This window comes from Apodemus sylvaticus, chromosome 11 (assembly GCF_947179515.1).
Source record: "Apodemus sylvaticus chromosome 11, mApoSyl1.1, whole genome shotgun sequence".
NCBI lineage: Eukaryota > Metazoa > Chordata > Mammalia > Rodentia > Muridae > Apodemus > Apodemus sylvaticus.
In genome coordinates, this window is record NC_067482.1 from 57,333,264 (window position 1) to 57,353,078 (window position 19,815).

Sequence of the window (19,815 nt, forward strand, 5' to 3'; positions counted from 1 at the left end):
CTGATGTGCTCCAGACCCGGGTGAGTCCGGGAGGGTGGGCCGTATCCTCAGAACCTGGCCGAGTTGCCTTTGATGTTAGTTGCTTCGTTATGTCAGCATGGCTGCCTAAAGCTCCAAACTCAATGAACAAGAGACCCTCCTGACTGCTCTTTTGGCTACACAAGGTAATGGGCTGGCAAGATTAACACATACTCATCCTGAATCCAATCCTGGAAGACAGTCCAGGGTTCTGAAAGGCCAGCCTGGACCACACTTCTACCCCCGTAGCCTGGGATAGAGCCAGCTCCATCCACAGCAGGGACAGAAGGGGAAAAGGGAAGAGGGAGGACTAGACATTACCAGGAAAGATGGGGGAAAGACAGCTGCAAACATCTGTGACGGTCCAGCTTAGCCAGCGCCACTCTTCTTCGAGGCCTCCAAGCATAATTATTTTTATTGCTTTGTTGCTTTTTAGGTACACAATAAATATTTAATAAGTAGATGTGCCAGAGAGCAATGAATTGGTGACTGGTCATATTTCAAAATCCTTATTGCTGTTCAACGCAGGCACACATACGTCCACATATATAAGAAGAAGCATATGTGCACATAATTATAAATAATATATACTAAGACATTAGGAAAACATTAGGAAAATTTAAACATATTCTAAAATAACTGTCTCTCAGGGCCATCACACTTAATATGGTTCTACTACTTCTAGAGTTTTGTTAGTATCACACAGCATTTTTAAAAAGTGCTTATCAGTTTATGAAAACTCCAGAAGCAATGGCAAAAAGAGCCTCAATGTGAAAATTTTCAGACAATCAGTGTGAGTTATCAGCTCTTTAGGGGGGGGGTAGAATTGGATATTTTCTTTATTTACATTTCAAATGTTTTCCCCTTTCTAGGTCTCCCCTTTGGAAGCCCCCTATCCTGTCCCCCCTCCCCCTGCCTCTATGAGGGTGCTCCCCCCACCCACCCACCCACTCTTGTCCTCCCACCCTGACATTCCCCTACACTGGGGCATGAAACACTCTCAGGCCCAAGGGCCTCACCTCCCACTGATGTCCAACAAGGCCATCCTCTGACACGTATGTGGCCAGAGCCATGGGTCACTCCATGTGTATTCTTTGGTTGGTGGTCCAGTCCCCGTAAGCTCCCGGGGGAGGGGTTCTGGACAAGTTATCAGCTCTTACTGTGGTCCCCTGTAGCCCCGCAGAGAAGTCTCTGGATCAAAGACTTCCATGGGCAGCTCCTTATAGCGCCCATGGAAGACCAGTTAGATGGGCCCAGCTGCCACTATCGGCAGAGAGGTCAGGAAGGGTGACCTAGTTTTCACCCCGCTGCCCAGATCCCCATTCGGTGACTCCAGCCTCAGGGACCGGCCAAGGAGATGAGCCAGGGTTCACCCCAGGCCTCGACAGGCATGCCTCTGCCTCACTGCCTTGGCCAGCAGGTGTAGGCTAAGGCAGAAAACAAGGGATTTCCATCAGCGCTTCCTGGGATGCTACAACAGGCCCAGGGAGAGGAAACTTCCTCCTGTGCACACCGCGCTTCTGGGACTCCATGGACTGGATGCACAGCGCCTGCTTTTGCTTTTCTTTCTGCCCTACCCACAGGTCTCGTGACTCAGAAGCTACCATCAAACTTGCTAAATAACAGAAAATGACCTTGAACGTCTGATCCTCTGGGCACTGGAATTGCCCGAGTGGGCTAGCACACCCACCCTCATGTGGTACTGGGAATTGAACCTAGGGCCTCAAGTATGCCAGTCGAGTACTCTTGACTGACAATTGAACATGGCCCTAGCTCTTTGTCTATTTCTAACTCTCGTTCTCCTGGGGACCTTTGCAAAACACAATGAAGTTAACTGCAGTAGAACTAAAACACACCGGTGATGCAAGATGCGGACTAGAGTCTTCATCACATTCGAGTGAGTCCAAATGCTTTTTTAATCTCTCTCTCTCTCTCTCTCTCTCTCTCTCTCTCTCTCTCTCTCTCTCTCTCTCTCTCGTGTCTTGCTCATTCTGGGTAGGAAAGAACAACCTAACTGCATTGCTAGCCACTGTGATTAGGGCCACTCTGGAGAACGCAGCCTGGCTTTGTCTTGAAGTCTTCAGGAAACTTCCTGCTTACATTTTTTCACATCTCCTACTAAATCTAATTAAAAAATAAAATCTGTCTGACATGTAAGGGTGGGAACCCTATGCCCTCAAGTACCACTCCAGTCTTTCACTCATTCTTTGAAGTAACCATCCCATCCATCAGTATCGATGGAGTGCCCACTATGCACTGTGCTGACGGGTGGGAGAACCCAGACAGCTAAAGCCCATAATGTAATGATCGTCGATCGTCATACACAGCTGTATCTAGAACAAGGCCACCGTTGGCGTCTAGAGCCCCATCCACACCACAGCTCTTTCACTTGCCACATGTCAGAATTCCAGGTCCTTCTCACGGCTGTTTTGTTTTGTTTTGTTTTTTAGCACTGTAAAAAGTATAAAGTTTTTTAAGAAGGTATTTTTAAATGTTCTTGTATTATTTTAATCATGATTTTACTTCATCTCTATTAACTGTAAATGAGTTTTCAGTTGAATACATATCATGTATGCCACACCTCATCTTAAATGAAAGATACGGTCTAAGACCGGAACTAAAGTGAGAAGAAAATGCTGTGAGGAGACGCGGTGACCATAGTGACCACGGTCATCCTGCGGACTCACAGGCACTTCTAATGTTTTATTTGTGTGTGCGAGTGCTTTGTCTGCATGGGTGTTTCCCGCACTCGTGACTGGTGCTCTCAGAGGCTAGAAGAGGCCATCAGACCCCTGATCCCCTGGACTGGATTTAGAGGGTCTTGAGTGACCATGTGGTGCTGGGAATCACACTGTGTCCTCTGGAAGAGAGGCTGGTTCTCTTAACCAGAGTCATCTCTCCAGTGTCCGCAGGCAGTTCCTGAAGAGCAGAGCCATGGTGTGTTTGAGTTTCTTACCAGCCAAAGGGAATGGTCCTGCTACACATTTCAGTGTTCACAGGCTGAAGTGTGCAACTGCTCAGCAGTGTTGCTATTTCTGGCTGTGGGCTTTAAAACGCACCCACAGGAGGCACTGCTGGGCATTCGAGTGGCTGGCTGGAGCTTGTTATATCCCGGTAACAGCACAGAGAGACAGCTTTCAGTCCTTCCCTCCTCCAACACAGCAAAGCACATTCAGGACAGCTAACCAGCTGAGGGCGAGATGCCACTACCCAATCCCAAACGGTTTGGCTGAGGAGCAAGGACTCAAAGCCTCCTTGAGAACAATTCCCCCTTCCGTGCCCTCACGCGAATGGAGAGATAGATAATACAACAGATCCAAAGCAGAAAAATATGAGAAGGCAAAAGTCTTCTGTTGGCCCAGATATAATGGGGGCTGGCTGTCCTGCCCTCCTTGCCACCTTCTTTCTGAGACAGGGACTCTCGCTGAACCTGGAGCTTGACTAGCAGTCAGCAGTCCTCAGTAGGTTTCCTGTCTTTCCTGCACAGTGCTGGAGTTTGAGGTGCATGTGGCCGTGCCAGCTTTTTACGTGGTTGCTGAGGATTCGAACTCAGGTCCTTATGCTTACATAATAAGTGATCTTACCCACGAAGCTGTTTCCCCAAACATTACTCAAACATTACTTTGTTTTAAAAAATAAAATTTTTCTCATACAACATTCTATTAATCTATATAATCATAATTGATGTTTTTAAAGTAATGTAATTCTTTTTTTTTCTCTTTAAGATTGTGGCAATACAGTGCATTTTTCTGTAGGTACAATTTGCATAAACACAATGTAGAGTTTTTAAACATGTGTTATGGTGTGCGTGCATGCAGAGGGTGAAGCAGGATCGTGGGTACCCCCTCCACTGTTCTCCTGCTTACAGCCTTGAGACAGTATATTTTAAAAAGTGTAAAGCTATCCAGAGATCAAAAGGTTTAAGATGTAATGATCTGATTTTCCCCTAAAGGGGAAGTCTTTAGTCCCAGAAAGGGGACAGTAGGAAGTGCTACCCTTCAAAGCACTTCAGAAATGATTACCTTCCCTGGAAAATCACCAAATGAGAATCCAATGTATCTAGTCAATAGCAGACCTGTTTCCTAAATACAGCAGACCTAAGCTGCCTCTTGTAAGCAAAGTGTTTCAATCACTGTCCCTGGGAGACAGGCACACATTAGGACTCCTGGATTGTGAGGCCTTCAGTCTATCCTCACAAGGGCACCTCTCACCACTCACAGAGCAGGAATGGGCAGCCCCTTGCAGTCTTGTCTGAGACACAGAATGTTCCTGCTCCAAGCACCAAGGTGACTGAGGCTTGAAAACCCTTGTATCATTGCAAAAAGGTAGACTGAAGGCAGGGAGAGCTAGGCCTGGGACAAAGACCTGACTCAGGAGACAGAGTTGGCTTCCACTGTCCTTCAGCCCGGAAGTCCTCCCAAACAGATGTACTCACTCGCCTCAGTCATAAGGCTCATCCGAGCATCTGCACGATTTGACTTTAAATTATATAACTTCTTGGTGCCCCCTCCAAGGAAAACAGTAGGCAAATGCTCAACTAATTAGCCAGCTCCCTCTATTGGGTTGTTAATGGAAAGTCAATTATATGTTGGGTAATGTCTCTCCAAAATGATGACTTTGGTTTTAGAGCTATCAATCTCTTTTCTGTTTGCCAGTCATTACATAATTGGGCCAGCAGTGTGTTAAGAAAATGCCAAGTTGACAATTATGAGATTATGCCACCAAGCACCTCTCGAAAACACAGCCTACAGAAACACAAGGCTTTCTGCTAAGAACAGACTGGCTCTTCAATACCAAGTCCGGTAGCCTCTTGAGGCGGAGGTAGGCGGAGCACCAGGAATGAAAGGGAATCAAAGGAAAGGGGGAGACATGGGGAGGAGGGGAAGGCAGAAGACAGACACAGAAGCAACCAAAGACATGGGAGCAAGGGAGGGAGACACTAAGAACTTCAAGAGGACACTGGCTCTTCCTGTCACCGCTGCACCTCCTGGTGAGGAGCCTGCTGGGTAACGGGCACTCCATCAACAGCCGTGGTGGCTAGTCTTGGTTGTCAACTTGGCTATATCTAGAAATAACTAAAACCCAAGTGGTTGGGTACACCTGTGAGGGATTTCTAACTGAACCATTTGAACTGGGAGTCCCAGCTTTAATCAGGATCCTCTGAGGTGCTAAGATCCACCTTCAGCCTGGGCCACACCTCCAGCCTGGGCCACACCACCAGCCTGGGCCACACCTCCAGCCTGGGCCACACCTCCAGGCTGGGCCACACCTCCAGCCTGGGCCACACCTTTCGGGGAAGCTCAAGCCCTTGTTCTTTGCCTGCCTGCCTGCCTGCCACTGGCTGCCTCGGCATTGCGGACTATTTTTTCAGGATTCTGCTGGACACTAAAGCCCAGCCTTATGGACTGAACAACTACTGGATTCTTGAACGTTCCACGGATAGACAGGCATGGTTGGATTAGGTGGACCACGGCGTAAAATTCTACTAAATCCTATGTATTCATCAGTTCTGTTCCTCTGGAGAACCTACTACAACAGTTGTCACAAGAAATGTGCTGTCTACCTTGTCTACAAATAGGGATCATGATATGGATATCTACTCAAATAGAATCTACTTCTTCACATCAGCATTCAATGTTCAAAACAACAACAACAAAAAAAAAAACAAATCTACTGGGCAATGACAGGTAGATCTCTGGGAGTTCAAGGCTTGGTCTGATAGATCCTGTCTCAAAAAACAAAAAAGCAAACGAATACCACCCATCCAAATAACACACATACACACTATAAAACCAATACATAACAGTAAACTAAGAGAAACCATTTTAATGCCCTCAGCCTCACGATGGATGGATTCTCCTGTGTGTGGTATAGTCTAGTATGACTTGCTTCCTATTTACTTCCACACACAGTGGCTTTCGATGAGATGGTTATGCTGAGCAGTGTATATTCTTAAACAGTGCCACGGATCCTGTTTTCAAACAGCTTTATCAACTGAAACATCCTCAAAGAGCCCTGTGAGGCAGCTTGGCAAGGCCATTTGCACGGAAATCGCTTATTCAGAAGGTGTCAGAGCAGCCATGGGCCTTGAGGCCACAGGCTGCTTGTGTTCCCATCACAACTTGGAAGTGATAAAGACTGCATGGGCAGCAGATCTTCCACAAACAGCCTTGCAGGCCGGCTCTGCTCCTGCAAAGTCAATGGAGCCACAAGGCACTTCCTAATGGTGTCATCTGCTCAGGTTCTCCAGGGAGTTAAGGGAAGCACTGTCTTCGCACAGTCTCTATCACGAGGGCTCTGGTAGCAGCACGAGAGTTCCCTCTCCAGCCAGGCTGCCACAGTGAGCCATCTAATGTCCCCACTGCAGAGTGCACAGGATGAAGACGTCCACTTTCCTCATCAGACTTGCTGACAGCCTCATTTCCTACCAAATGGATCAGACCACACTTTCAACCCTATGGAAAGAAACACAAATACCCGATCAGGATTCATTGTTAAATGACTGAACACCCCCCTCCCCCCTGATCCCAAACAAACAGGATGACATGGAAATGGAGCCATGCAATCTCCATGTGGCTGAGACCCTGAAATAGGGGCGAGCAGCCACTGGAACCCTGCGACAAGGCAGCCGTGGCAGCCAGCAGGGATTTTTTTTTTTTAAAGGCTTAGGAACTATTCCCTGATAGGAAGAAATGGATCTAGCCTAGGCCCAGCAGACTGCAGGAGTTTGGTTAATAAGCTAGAAAATCTCTCATACTCAGCCAACTCGAATCATTTAAAGGAACACCGCGCTCATCCCTGAGGGGAGCTTTGAGCACTTCCGTAGGGAACCGAACCTTCTCAGGCTCACCCTCGAGCACCATCTGCCATGAGGGGGGCACTTACAGGGCACTTGGGATGGAGGCTGCAAAGCAGGTGACCTGCTGCATACTCAGTCACACTTACGTCCACTCACCAAGTAGAAACGAGGGGCCCAGCAATCCTGTGAAAAGTACTAGGTTCTGAAATCTTAGCATGACGTCTTAGATAGCCCTGACAAGACAGGAACTATCATAAAATAACCAACAGTATCAGGTTCCAGAGAGAAACCACCCTCACTCCACAGCAAAGCAAACACTCGGCCGCATGCCCCAGAAGGGACCGTCTGGAATTTTTAACTTTACCTGGTGGCTGCACATCTTCCTGGACAATACCAGCTCGGTTGACAGCCTGCTCCTTCTCTGAGAAACACAACAGAATAAACTTTTTAGAGAGGAGGTGTGGGCACTTTTTTCCTTCCTATTTACATGGACCAATTTACAAAGCATAGTTAGGAGTGTGATTCAATTCAGGAATGTCATGACTTAAAGCTTTTAGGGTGTAGAAGCTGGATCCTAGATGTAAAAAGAGCCTCACTTCAAACAAAAAGCTGCCAACCAACACCTTCTTCCTGCGATCTCAGCATTTTGGAAAGGACAGACACAACAGAAAGAACAGTTTTGAAGAGCTGGTGGGTGTGACGTTACAAGAGGAGCACTGCCACAAAGAAGGCACAGGCACAATTATCAGGAAACCAGTGACTAAAAACACTCCACTCAAGGACTGGACTCCAAGCTAAATATGCTATGTTTTTGATAGGAAATAGAGCAGAAAATTAATCTTTGGGTGGGTGGCTTTGGTTTGGATAATTGAAGCTTGCCTAATTGATTGCAGGTGCTGTGCCAATTAGTAAGCTCGCTGTAGCTACAGCAGCTAAGCCTGGCACTTTGGAGATGCACAACAGGCAGAGGCCAAGAGAAACCAAGCATTTTATGAGTGTGGGCTTCAAGTTCTCCGTCACATCTCTCTAAGTGGTTTGGAAGAAACCTGAAGCCTGTGACAACAAAGAATTATTATCTTAAGTGTCTTGACAAATGATGGCTTTTTAGAAGAAAGACCTGGCGCCAAGGATGTTGACTCCTAAGTTGCAGTGATTAAATGCAGTAATCAGACCTTCGTTTTAATAGATGGACTGTTTCTTTATAGCCACTCTCAGCTCTTGTTTGCTCTGAGGCCAGTCTGTCCACCTTCACAGGCCTACTGCAAGTACAAGCAGCAGGGTTCCACCAACTCTTGGTAATTACCAAACTAGCTTCAAACTGGTGTTGGAACAGAAAGTCAATCCTACGTGACTTACCTGACAGTGTTATCAATACTAACTTTATTGGGTGATAGGGGCTGTGGGAACCTTGATGTCTAATTCTAAGACAGGTATCCCGTGGCCTAGTTAGTTTACAGTGCCTCTTTCAAACTAGCAGGTAAATGGCACACAGATGTTATGGACCTGCAGATGCCAATAGACCTCACCAAGTCAAGGGGACAATGACACCTAACAACACAGGTGTTCTCATTCTGGAAGACATCATATTCTGCAGACCTGAGCCCTACCATGTCGACAGGGAAGTCTCAAAGTGTGGATGTCTCAAACTTGAGCCAGCAAAGCAACACAATGGCATGAGTCTTGCCAGGAACAAAAACAGATTTTTCCAGACCTAAGATATTGCTAATATTGTGAAAGCAGGAAGAGGTAAAGTTTGAAAAATAATTATTTTGAAGCATTCTAGATTCACAGACAAAAGAAACTTGGCAATCCTAATGTACCAACCCATTCATTCTCTAAGGAGCAGGTACCACTGTGGAGCCCAAGATACTGGCAGGCTGCCAGGTATCCCTGGGAGGAAGTCACTAGCTGAGTGGCAGGGACAGAAAGCCTAACTGTGCTCCAACCTGTCCTCATGCAGTGGAGAACCATGTGAGGGAGGAATCCCTGTCTCCCTACCTTCTTGCTAATTGCTAATGAGGCTGCACAGGCTGGAGATTTCTTCTAAGTAGGCTATAATCTCTTCATAATCTGGGTCCTGACGCAGCCACCTCAGTGGCTTGGCCTGGACAGGCAAGCTAAACTAGTTCCTGAGTGATAACCGGTGTTATTAGCTCCTATCTAAATCCACCTGCTTCTCTGATCCATTAATGTTTTAATAAATACTCTGAGGCCAAGGAAGTCTTATGGAAATTCAGAAGACCACACAAAGACACTTCATTTGAGAATGCAGAATCTGCTAATGGAAAACAGAAACCAGTCTCTCAGGATTTAGCATGTTCTTGATGAAGCTGACAGGTTTCTATTTCATTGTCACTGGAGGAACAGCAAACATCTAGGAAGCTCAGCGAGGCAGGAGGAGGCTTTAGCTACGTGAATAAATAAGCTAATTACCAACTTCAGTTGTAAGCAAGTTTCCATGTAAAATGCCTAAAACCCAACTGTGGGCCCTGAGTTAGAAAATTCCCCACTCCAGTATCCCGGCAAGCTCAACTCTGCCCCCTGGTGCTAAGGCTGAGATTTGATTTGTAGTTTTAATAGAGGATAGTTCTGGCTAGTCAAAAGGCCATAGAATGTTATTAAAGCTGTTTATACATGCAGGTAGGCTGACCCTGTGTGGTAGTAAAAGAATCTCCCGAACTTTAGGTCTGAGAATGAGCAGAGGTCTGCAGTGGGAGAGGAATCTGTTGTGCAACTTGGTGCTGTATTTAACCCTGACCATCACAGACTCCCAAGTGCTTTTCCGAGGATGCTTTAATGAAGCACCAGCAGGCAAGCCTGCAGAGAAAAGCCACACCCCATCTCTTCCCCATCTCCTTCCACAACCAGCAGTCAAAGAGAAGGCAAGTCACAACCTGGCGGAATTGGGACAAATGGCAACATTTGGATATGGTCTCTGTACTAGACAGCTGTGTTGTATCAATATTAAATTTGCTGAATTCTTAACTACACCGTGATTAGGTAAAAGAATGTCCTTATTCTTAGCAAAAACAGGCTCAGTACTTAGGAATAAAAGCTCATTACGTCTTCAATCCACTTTCAAATTGCTCACAGAATAACGGTGATGACTGCAGTCTAGTGGTGTGGAAGGAACGCAAACGCAGTGATTGTGAACCCGCAGCAGATCGGGGAAGGGCACAGGGGTCTGGGCTTCTATCCTCGGATCTTTTCTGTCACTTGAGCTTTCTCTTAATTAAAAAAAAATGTGCAACTGCAAAGGAGCCAGATAAGAAAGTCCAATAACGCATGACCCTTCCAGGATGGCTGCTTCAAGCATCTACCTGTTTAAAAATAGCTGGTCAGACGTAAGTACTTCCCTGGCAGTCCCAGTCTGCTGTTGCTGCTGACTAGGCGCTGCGGTCCACTTACAGGAGAGTCCAGAAGCCAAAGTGTGCTGGGGCAGCTGGGAACCGCAAACACCAAGTGGGAAACAGTGACCAAGGATACCAAATGCTCATACATCCAAGAGGACACGGGGACAGCATGGTGACTGAAACTCAGACGGAGGAGAACACGCAGCTGTGGTAGCAGGTGTGAAGCAGCTGGCAGGGGATGGAGGGCACTGGACGCTGAATAGCAGGTGTGAAGCAGCTGGCCAAGGGGACAGAACAGCTGTGTGAAACAGCTGGCGGAGACCAAAGGTACCATTTGAGAGCGGGAGTGAGGGAACTGTTGGTGTGGGCCACGCCACTGCTGCAGTTCACCTGAGTTGGAACTGGTGGCCATCTCAGTCACTGACTTTGCACTGTAAACAGGTCTGCACACTCGTCCAAACCAGGCTGAACACTGAGAGTGAAATGCCACTTAGGAAAAGGACTTCGGCCTGTCTCTGCACCCTGCTCCATTACACGGTGAATGGTGTGAGAAGCATATTCTAAGCACCTGGCATGGAATAGGGGAAATGTCCTTACACGAAAGGCATTTAGTACATCAAGTGACTTCTGCTAATCTGGTTCTACCAGATATACAACACAGTTTCAATCGGGGGCAGTCGGGACAGCAGGAAGAACACATTCGAGGAGCGGGAGAATCAGGTCTCCTCCCCCTCACCCAAGGAACCAGTCACCCCGCTGCCCTGCAACCTCACATTCTAACAGGCACCCTGACAGGGCAATAAGTGGACAAGGTCAGGGAGTCAGGCTCTAGAGTCCACCGAGCAATTAACACGCAGTGACACTGGACAAGGCAGCCAAATGTCAGGAATAAATGAGCCCTGGGATTTCTGGTAAAACAAACAAACAAACAAACAAACAAACAAAAAACCCTCAATGATTTTATAGTTCTCTGTGTCAGACTAAACCTAGGAAAGATCAAGATAAAAAACAAAAACAAGTGTCATACCCGAAATACATGCTATTTAAAGAGCCAGACTGGACTGCTTGTAGGATATAAAGACATATCCAGCTTTAAGGTCCAATCCACTAAGTCCTCAGACAAGCCACCGGCAACAGGAAGAAAGGGGAAAGCAGCGCCTGGACCCCCCTCCCCCAGAAGCACAACAGAACCGTACCCAAACCACTGGTCTCAGACCATCAAGTCGCAAGGCTACCTGCTACCTTGCTAAGAGTTAAAACGGGCCTGAGCTATCATGGATGGATGGGCCTTGTACTCACTCCACTGAACAACTGTTTCTCAGGTCTTGACGAGGCAGCGAGAGCTAAGGAGCAGGCTGAATGTCCAGAGGACGTGCACTGAGACACACTGTCACAGTGGCCTGCTGCAGAGCTGTCACTAGGCTCTGTTCCACAGTGGGGCCCCCTTCTCATTCCTGCTGCCGACTGGAGCTTATCCTACTAGAGCAGAAAGCAAGGACCTGCTCAGCCCTGTACTCTGCCGGGCCCTAGCTCCCCGCACACAGACAGCACCCCACTCCTGGAACCAACTCTGAATGAATTACAAATGCACACGGGTGGTCAGAGACAAGGAGGAATGAAGAAGCAGCTGAGAGGCAGCAAACCGACAGCTCAGACGGAGGGACAGTCACAGATGCCCAGCAACGAGCATTCTAGGAGGACTGTCCACCTCACGACAGATGAGAGCCACCTCTCCCTGGGCTACTGAGTCACTATTTATATTAATACAAAGTCCTTCTCATAAGCATTCCACTTGATGTTTATTCTCCCTCTGACTGAGGTAGGGCCGCTCCCTGACATCCTGTGGTTCTTTCCTTTACCACGCAGCATCCGGGAATGAAACTTGGGTTATCAGGCTTGGTGGCGAGTGGCTGATGAGCCGTCTTGCCAGCCTCATGAGAGGCAGGAAAAGCTAAAGGACCTGGGCAGTCAGTAGATTACACTTGGACGATGCACTTCACTCACAGAGGGTTGCCATGCTGTGTCAGACAACAAAAGCTGTGACCTACTGTGCTCACAACTCGCCATGCCGGGCCACATGTTCCTGCACCCACATCTGCCCTTTCTCTAGAGTTGTGGAAACAGACTCTGCCCAAGGCTGTGTCTGCCTGGGCTCAGGAGCCCATGTTACCTCCTTCTACAGACTGTCCTCTCTCCAGCACCTCAGTCTCCTGGACTCTCCTGGTGTCCCCATGGCTCCCAGCCCAAACTAGAAGCCAGATCCTGTTCTTCCTAGTCCCTCAGCATGCTTCAGGGTGGCCAAGCTCCGACCAACAGACGTGCCCACGCAACAGACTGCACACTTAGTCTTTAATCTACTGCAGTCTTCTTGCTCACTTTCAAACCACTGAAAGCATTAACCAAGTTTATTTTTATCATCTCTTTCTAAGTCTAATGGATACTTTCACTTACCTCTACTATTCCCAAACAACCCACCCCTTCCATGAAGAGCTGTCTTCTTGATGCTATGGGTCTCTCTTAACTTTAAGTCTCTCTGTGTCCACTCCATCTGAGGCTCCTTTGAGGGCCTTTTCTCTGCTGACCACTTCACATGCTGGGGTCCTTCTAAGCACTCACCATGTCTTCCTATCTTGATCACTGGCCAAAGCCCCATGCATACCGCTGGCGGCCTCCTCCAACTCTGGACTGGGTGCTGTCTGCCTCTGGACAACCACTAGAAGCACAGTGGTGCTAACCCTCCAGCTGTCAAAATGGTACCTATTCATCCTCGTCCCTCAAACTGCCGCCTTCTGATTGGTCGCCACCATCACCGGGACCACCTTCTAGTTGCTGGAGTCAGGGAGATGGGCGCCATTCTTCCTCACCCTGGGGGCTTGAGTAAGAATGACCCCCCCCCCCCATAGGCTCCTATATTTAAGTGCTTGGTCACCAGGGGGTGGCACTATTTGAAAGCATTAGGAGGTGTGGCCCTGTTGGGAGTAGGTGTGGCACACACCTCCAGGAAGCGTGCCATTAGGGGAGGGCACTGAGGTTTTGGAACGCCCAAGCCAGGCTCAGCGGCTCTCTCTTCCTGCTGCCTACAGATCCAGATGTAGAACTCTTAGCTACTTCTCCAATACCACATCTGTCTGTGTGCTGCCATGTTCTCTGCCATGAGGAAAACGGACTGGATCTCTGAAATTGTCATCAAGCTCCAATTAAATGCTTCCTTTTAAAAGAGTTGCTATGGCCATGGTGTCTCTTTACAGCACCAGAACACTGAGACAAGGCCCATGAGTCACAAGTCCTTGTGTACTAGTCCGCCAGTCCCTGAAGTGTTCTGGTACAGGATGGGTACCATTTCCCGATGCCAAAAAATGATAGTGCTTTTCAATACCAATCTTTCTGTCTCTTTCTTTCCCTTCAGATCCCTCTTCCCCACATTGGTATTGAAGGCTCCTTCAGTGCACAGTGAATCTAGTCACCTTGTTAAAATACTTCAATAACCTCCCTGGCTGGACTTTTAAGGGTAGGAGTGGGTAACTGCAGGGTTTTAATTAAGCAAGCCAGCTGACTGCCCTCGAAGGACAAATGGCAGGCTCGGTGCCAACGACCCGGAGGGCTCCACATTTCCTAACAAACCAAAACAGGCTCGCGTTACAAATTCTCACCAAAGAAGTAGTGCCAGGTGTATTTCAGAAAGACCTCAGCTGGGGCCAGCAAGACTGGAAAGCACTCACCAGGCAAGCCCAGTGACCTAAATCCAACCCCAGAGCCCACGTTAAAGCAGGGGGGTGGGGAATGACTCCATAGAGCTGTCCTCTGATCTCGCCACACAGAAGCTGCCGCATGTGCACCCCTTAACGACACACATTTCATTTAAGCTTAAAAAAAAAAAAAGAAAAGAATAATGCACACAAGAAAAGCATGAGGGGCGTTATGGCAAAGATGAAGAGTTGGTGAGTAAAGATAAATAGTGATGTTAGTGACTAAAGATGCAGGGAACACTTGGGCCGCCCAAACACGACCCAAAATGCACATGGCCAGGACAGAATGAGGTGGCAGGGGAAGAGGCTGAGGCCAGCCCAGGTCTGCCCCACATCTAAACTGCACCAGGCACACGTGACAGCTAAAATCCAGGCTCTGAACAAAAAGAAAGGAAAGCCGTTCAATACTATAAATACTGCAAACCGAATGGGCTGAGCAGCTCTCCTCCCCCAGGCCCCAGGCCCCAGGCCCCAGGCCCCAGGCCCCAGGCCCTGAGCATGGGCTGAGCCAACTGGACCTGCTTTCTGCCAGGTCGGCCAGCCTTAGGCACACATCTGCTTCTACCTCATTCCTCAGCAAGCCCTCCTTTTCAAAGTGTTTTGTTGTACAATTCCTAATCTGAGACTATACTAGGGACTTCGACAAGAATTGCCTCACTTAATTCACCCTAAGCCTGTAAATTCAGTTCAGCAAACACCACCACCACAGCCGGGGGGGGGGGGGGGGGGACGGGCAAAGTTCAGAGTGAGGAAATACCCTGCCTACATAGTACTCAGCTAACAGCTACCATAAAGGGTTATTAACTTTTTTTTTTGGAAAGATTAAGTTATAACTTCTGGTGAAAGTTGGTTGAATTAATTAAAATGAGCTAAAAGGCAAGCAGGTGTAGACAGCCTTAGAGCCTGACTTGCCTGCCTAAAGCAACTTGGTCAGCCAACGAATGACTGGGAAGGATTCCTGGAAGACATGCTTCCTCTTGACTGGCTGAGTAAGGGCAGGGGAGCCCTCACACTGTGATGCTTCTGTGCATCGTGGAAAAATGGATCCTGGATCCTATCTCGTCGATACTAATAGCTTACTGGCCTCCCCTTCTCTCCCTTAGCTGTGACAAGCAAAACCACGTCCAGATGGAGGACAAAGCATAGTGGCTTAGAATCATCCCCGTCTTCAGAAACGGGAGTTTTCTAAGGAAACCTACAGCAGACCTTCTGTCTCAAGTCCAATTCTAGAAGCTGGGGCAGGGATCCAGCAAGGGAAAAGGATGGAGACAAATTCTGCAAGACCTTCCACAAGCCCACGGACCTTCCACAAGCCCACGGTCCTTCCACAAGCCCACGGACCTTCCACAAGCCCACAGACCTTCCACAAGCCCACGGACCTTCCACAAGCCCACGGACCTTCCACACATGGCACATGCGGGAGGACTTGAAGGCAGGAAGCACAGAGACCATCTTAGTCTGAGCTGATGAAAAGAAGCTGTCAGGGGACTCGTGTGTGTGTGTGTGTGTGTGTGTGTGTACTTTAAAATGCTTTGCCTCCAGAAACCAAGTGTCATAGCACTGGAGATGGTCAGAGCATTTACGTGAAGCTTCAGCCTCGGCTAACATCCCCGGGGGCTGGGCTGGCCCTCTTCCATCTTCAAGATGATTCAGGTTTCCTGGAGCACAAAATGATCCTCTAATGCCTCATCTCTCCTCTCTGACAGATGGTTTCAGATGTATCAAAGTGCTAATCCTCGCTGAGGTATAGGTCTCCAGGAAGGAGAGTTTGGCTTTTAGAATGATAGGACCTGAATGATTAAAGAGGAAAATGACTCCCTGGACATTCGCCATTGTCATGTGAGCAACCAGCTTAAAATGAAGGAAACCAGCAGAATCTAAAAAAAAAAAAAAAAAAACCAAAAAACAAACAAACAAAAAAAAAAAACGATTTGAGGAAAAACTCAAAACCCAGGTTAACAGTTTAGCTTTGAAATATGTCCGCTCCAAGACATCTTAGGGGATGGCAATGATGTGCCATGAAAACACCTTTCAACTCAGGATAATCAAGACTCCACACTACAGCACCATCTCAGCCCGGGTGGATGGAGGCGGGCTCTGCAGACACAAGCCTGGGTTGGAACATTTCCCTCACCACTTATTAGCCGTGTGACCGCCATCTGTAAAATGGGTAGCTCCTACCTCAAGGGAAGAAGGTGCAAATTCAACGATTCGGTATATGCCTAACCCCAAACATTAAATATTCGGTATATATTAACTATGTGTGAACTGGCGTTAGTGATGACCTGCTGTGTGCAGGCTGCTTTCATACACATCACCTCTGTGACCCCTAAGATGCTCCACAAGTCTGTTGCTTATCCTGCAACACATATTTAGAGCCTCAACACTGAAGGTCGGAGGTGGGACCACTTGTCCGAGGTCACTGGGCTTCACTGGGCGAGCCTGGAAACCGGGTAGCCTCACTCCTAAGTCCACCTCCTTCCCCAGCACTCCTTGAACAGACAGGGTAGGGGCTTAAGGGCTTCGGGGTAGCAGCCACTGCGCGGGGTCAGAGGTCACTCACGGTATTCCTCCAGCCGCATAAGGGGCCGGAAGTAGATGGGGTAGAAGGCGGCGCCGACCAGGGAGATGAAGCCTCCGAATATGAGCGCGGTGCGCAGGTTCCGGGCCGCGGCCATGGCGAGAAAGGGGGCGGTAGGGCCGGCGAAGGCCCGGCACGCTCGGAAACCCGATTCCCGGCCTCAAGGTCGCGACCCCGCTCGGAAGAGGCGGAGCAGCGCTCGCTTCCGGGATCTGAGTGCTGGGAGGAGTCTCCGGGCTCGGAGGCGGAGCTTGGGAAGAATGGCACCTAGCAGTGGGGCGGGGTCATATGAGGGTGGGGCCCTCTAGGAAGGGCGCGGCATAGGGCGGAGCTTCAAACCAAGCTCCGCCTCCTTGCCCTCTGGCTGCCAGCGTGGCTGGTGCAGACACACATTTGGCTACTTGCCTTTCCAGTGCCCTCTTTTTGACCTCTTACTCGCCTCGGGTCTGGATCTTTCCTTCCTGGATCTGCTCCAACTACCGCCTCCTGTTTTACTCTTCTGTTACCAACAAGACTTTCTTACCCTTCCACCTCAGTAATGTGACATTTGGTGACCGGTGACAGGCTAGAAGCCTCAGAAAGACTGGGCAAGTCACTGGGCCTCCCTCTTTGAAAGCTGTGTGTGGGCATGAGCCACCAACAATCACCTGGTTCGAATGGATTGCAAGGTATTTGCAAAATTAGTCACCGAATCTTCTGAACCAAGACAGCCTTTCATGGAGGGTGTTAGAGCATCTAAAGTGATCTTACTTTGATCCCTTGTCCTCTCTGCTCTCCATGTTGTGTGTGCTGGGTTATGAGGAAATTACACAGGGGTTCCAGAAAGTAGATAGAGATTTCCAAAACTAACAGAGGGCTGCAAATGAAAACTATTAAAACCTGGGAACAGCAGAGTCAGTGGCAGGGCCCTGGGGGCTCTGGCCCTTTGCCTGGGGCGCAGCCTCTGCAGACCTACACCTGCTCCCTCATCCTGTGATCACTTTCCTCCACCTCTGCACCTGCTCCCTTTTACAGAGCCTGAGTCAGAAGATATGATCTCCTCAGGGGGCTGGGCAAGTAAGACCAACATTCCTTGGGCCTTGCTCAATCCCTTAGAAATAGAAATGACACCAGTAGCGAGGCTGGGCTGCACAGAAGGTATTTTTCTTGACCTCAGCAACATTATTTAGTCCAGAGAAGATCTGCAATCTCTCAGAAATGATGTGGTGAATACAGGTCTTTTTCTCTGTAGTTTTGTAGTTGAATCAAGATTCTATCTACCTCTGGCTCTAGCAGCATATAAATCAGTCGTTTAATCTGTCAGCAGATTTATGGACTATCTTTCTATGCCCCCCTGAACAGCAGGCAAAGTGCTAAGGGGGACACAAGATGAATAAGACATGACCTCTGCTCTCCAGGATCCGACCACGGAACAAATACATGGAAAGATAACTAATCCTGGATGCAGCCTGTTGCCGATGACTGATGCAGTCCCACGGGCAACGGAAGTACAGGGAGGAAGACAAATGACTGGGCAGTAAGATGGCTGCTCCTCAGGCCCCCTCAGGAACTTGTTAGGTAAGGAGACAAGACGGCACAGCAAAGAGGGAATGCGTGGTACATGAATTAAACACAGGAAGGAAGCTCTCCAACAGTGTACACTTGTTGTCTTAGCAGTAGAGGATCCATCTTTAAATGTCTTTGGGGAGCAGCTCCTTTCTCGCTCTTGATAGATAAGTGGACCCTCCCGTCCTCCCCCTGCCTGTTCCAGTGCCTGTCAGTTAAGCCCATCTCCAAGCTGACTAAGGTTCTTCCATTGGGGATTGCTTGGCCTAAGACTTGAGCCAATGAACTTGCATCTGCCTGGCCATGCGACTCCATCTCGGCTCTGCCGGAAAACTGGATTTGAACTTGAGAGACTGAGTTGCTGGAGCTATGGGGCAAGGCACCGGGAATGGGGTCGATCCTGCAGGAGAGAAGCCAGACATGATGTGGAATTTAGACAGGCTTACCCAAAACAGCACCGGAACCTGTTGGGTTTAGGGTGGAAGCTGAGAAAACTCATACTTCAGACATGGAACCTTAAAAAAAGAAAGCGTTCTTTTCTGAGTGCTCAGGGAGGGGGCCAGTTTGGGATAGGAACTGTGGCCCCAAAGGGAGATTGTACATTTTTTAAAAAAATGGGAACACAAAGCAAGAGGGAATCTGGGGTGAGCTGCAGTGTTATCCAATTGTCTTTTGACATTAGGGGTTAAGCAAGGGAAACTAGGCCTTATCCAGGGCACCTGACTTCAAGGTCCTTAATTCATTCTCTTAGACATTAAGTCTGGAGCTCAAGGTCCTTAATTCATCCTCCAAGACATTTGGTCCAGAGCTCAGAGTGATAAGGAGCAAATCGGCTGCATGTGGTTAATTAGGGCATAACAGGTAATTTGTTTCATATTTTCACAACTTCTGCACCTTGGTTTAGATAACAGCAATTTCTATATTCTTTACCAGTTAACAGATAATTAAGAAAACATTTGGAGAAGTGGAATAGGAGTCCGTTCCTAGGCCTGGCAACATGGACTTGTTTGACCCTGTCTGCAAGATGGAGAAGCAGTCCTTGACATGACTGGACTCAGACAACTGTCTCCTTACAAGTTGTCCCTGAGATGTCTGGACTCAGGCAACTGTTTACAACAGAAGCTGTTCAGCTCTAGAGAAGTCCTCAGATGCCCACCCTAGGGCCTGGGACCTTGAATTTAGCGTCTTCCCTGTGATTAAATGGCATCTGAATAAGCACCCAGAATAAGTTTCTTTTGTGTGTTCCCAAGGCCCCGCAGATTGCTGGTATGAGCCAGCGAAGCCCCTGTTCACAGAAGGCAGCTTGTATTGAAGTCTTGTGTGTGTGTGTGTGTGTGTGAGTGAGTGTGAGTGAGTGTGTGTGTGAGTATGTGAGTGTGTGTGAGTGTATGTGAGTGTGTGTGAGTGTGTGTGAGTGTGTGTGTGTATGAGTGTATGTGAGTGTATGTGAGTGTGTGTGAGTGTGTGTGACTGAGTGTGTGAGTGTGTGTGAGTGAGTGTGTATGTGTATGTGTGAGTGAGTGTGTGTGTGTGTGTAGGCAAGAGGACAACCTGAGTTATCATCCTCAGAGATGTCATCTACCTTTTTAAGACAGGGTGTCTCATTGACCTATAGCTCCCGGATTAGGCTAGAATGATTGGTCTGTTATCCCCAGACATCCATTTGTCTTTACCTTCCCTGTGCTGGGTTTAGTAAGTGAATGCTACCACACCCACCCTTACTACACAAATCCTGGGGATCAAACTTGGTCTTCATGCTTGCAAAGCAACCAC

At 48.3% G+C, this 19,815-nt stretch overlaps 1 protein-coding gene and 1 long non-coding RNA gene across 3 annotated transcripts; one reads left to right on the forward strand and one right to left on the reverse strand.

Annotated features, from left to right (window-relative positions):
• Window positions 1-5,829: 5,829 nt before the first annotated feature.
• Smim20 (small integral membrane protein 20) lies at window positions 5,830-16,719 on the reverse strand. Its single transcript, XM_052198778.1, has 3 exons — window positions 16,480-16,719; window positions 7,182-7,238; window positions 5,830-6,473 (listed from the first exon to the last, which is right to left on the reverse strand). The coding sequence occupies exons 1-3, from the start codon at window positions 16,592-16,594 to the stop codon at window positions 6,436-6,438; spliced, it is 210 nt and encodes a 69-aa protein (XP_052054738.1). The 5' UTR covers window positions 16,595-16,719; the 3' UTR covers window positions 5,830-6,435.
• Window positions 16,720-16,872: 153 nt separating this feature from the next.
• Window positions 16,873-19,241, forward strand: LOC127696429 (uncharacterized). Of its 2 annotated transcripts, none has more exons than XR_007980223.1 (3): window positions 16,873-17,165; window positions 17,839-18,054; window positions 18,976-19,241. It is a non-coding gene; the product is annotated as an uncharacterized LOC127696429 (long non-coding RNA). The 2 variants fall into 2 exon arrangements; XR_007980224.1 differs by having other exon boundaries at window positions 17,895-18,054.
• The last annotated feature ends 574 nt before the right edge of the window (window positions 19,242-19,815 follow it).

Coding starts and splice junctions, on each gene's coding strand:
- Smim20 (XM_052198778.1), bottom strand. CDS start 16,594: ATGGCCGCGGCCCGGAACCTGCGCACCGCGCTCATATTCGGAGGCTTC. Junction 7,239..16,479: donor TATGCGGCTGGAGGAATACC/GTGAGTGACCTC, acceptor TGTGTTTCTCAG/AGAAGGAGCAGGCTGTCAAC. Junction 6,474..7,181: donor GGAAGATGTGCAGCCACCAG/GTAAAGTTAAAA, acceptor TTCTTTCCATAG/GGTTGAAAGTGTGGTCTGAT.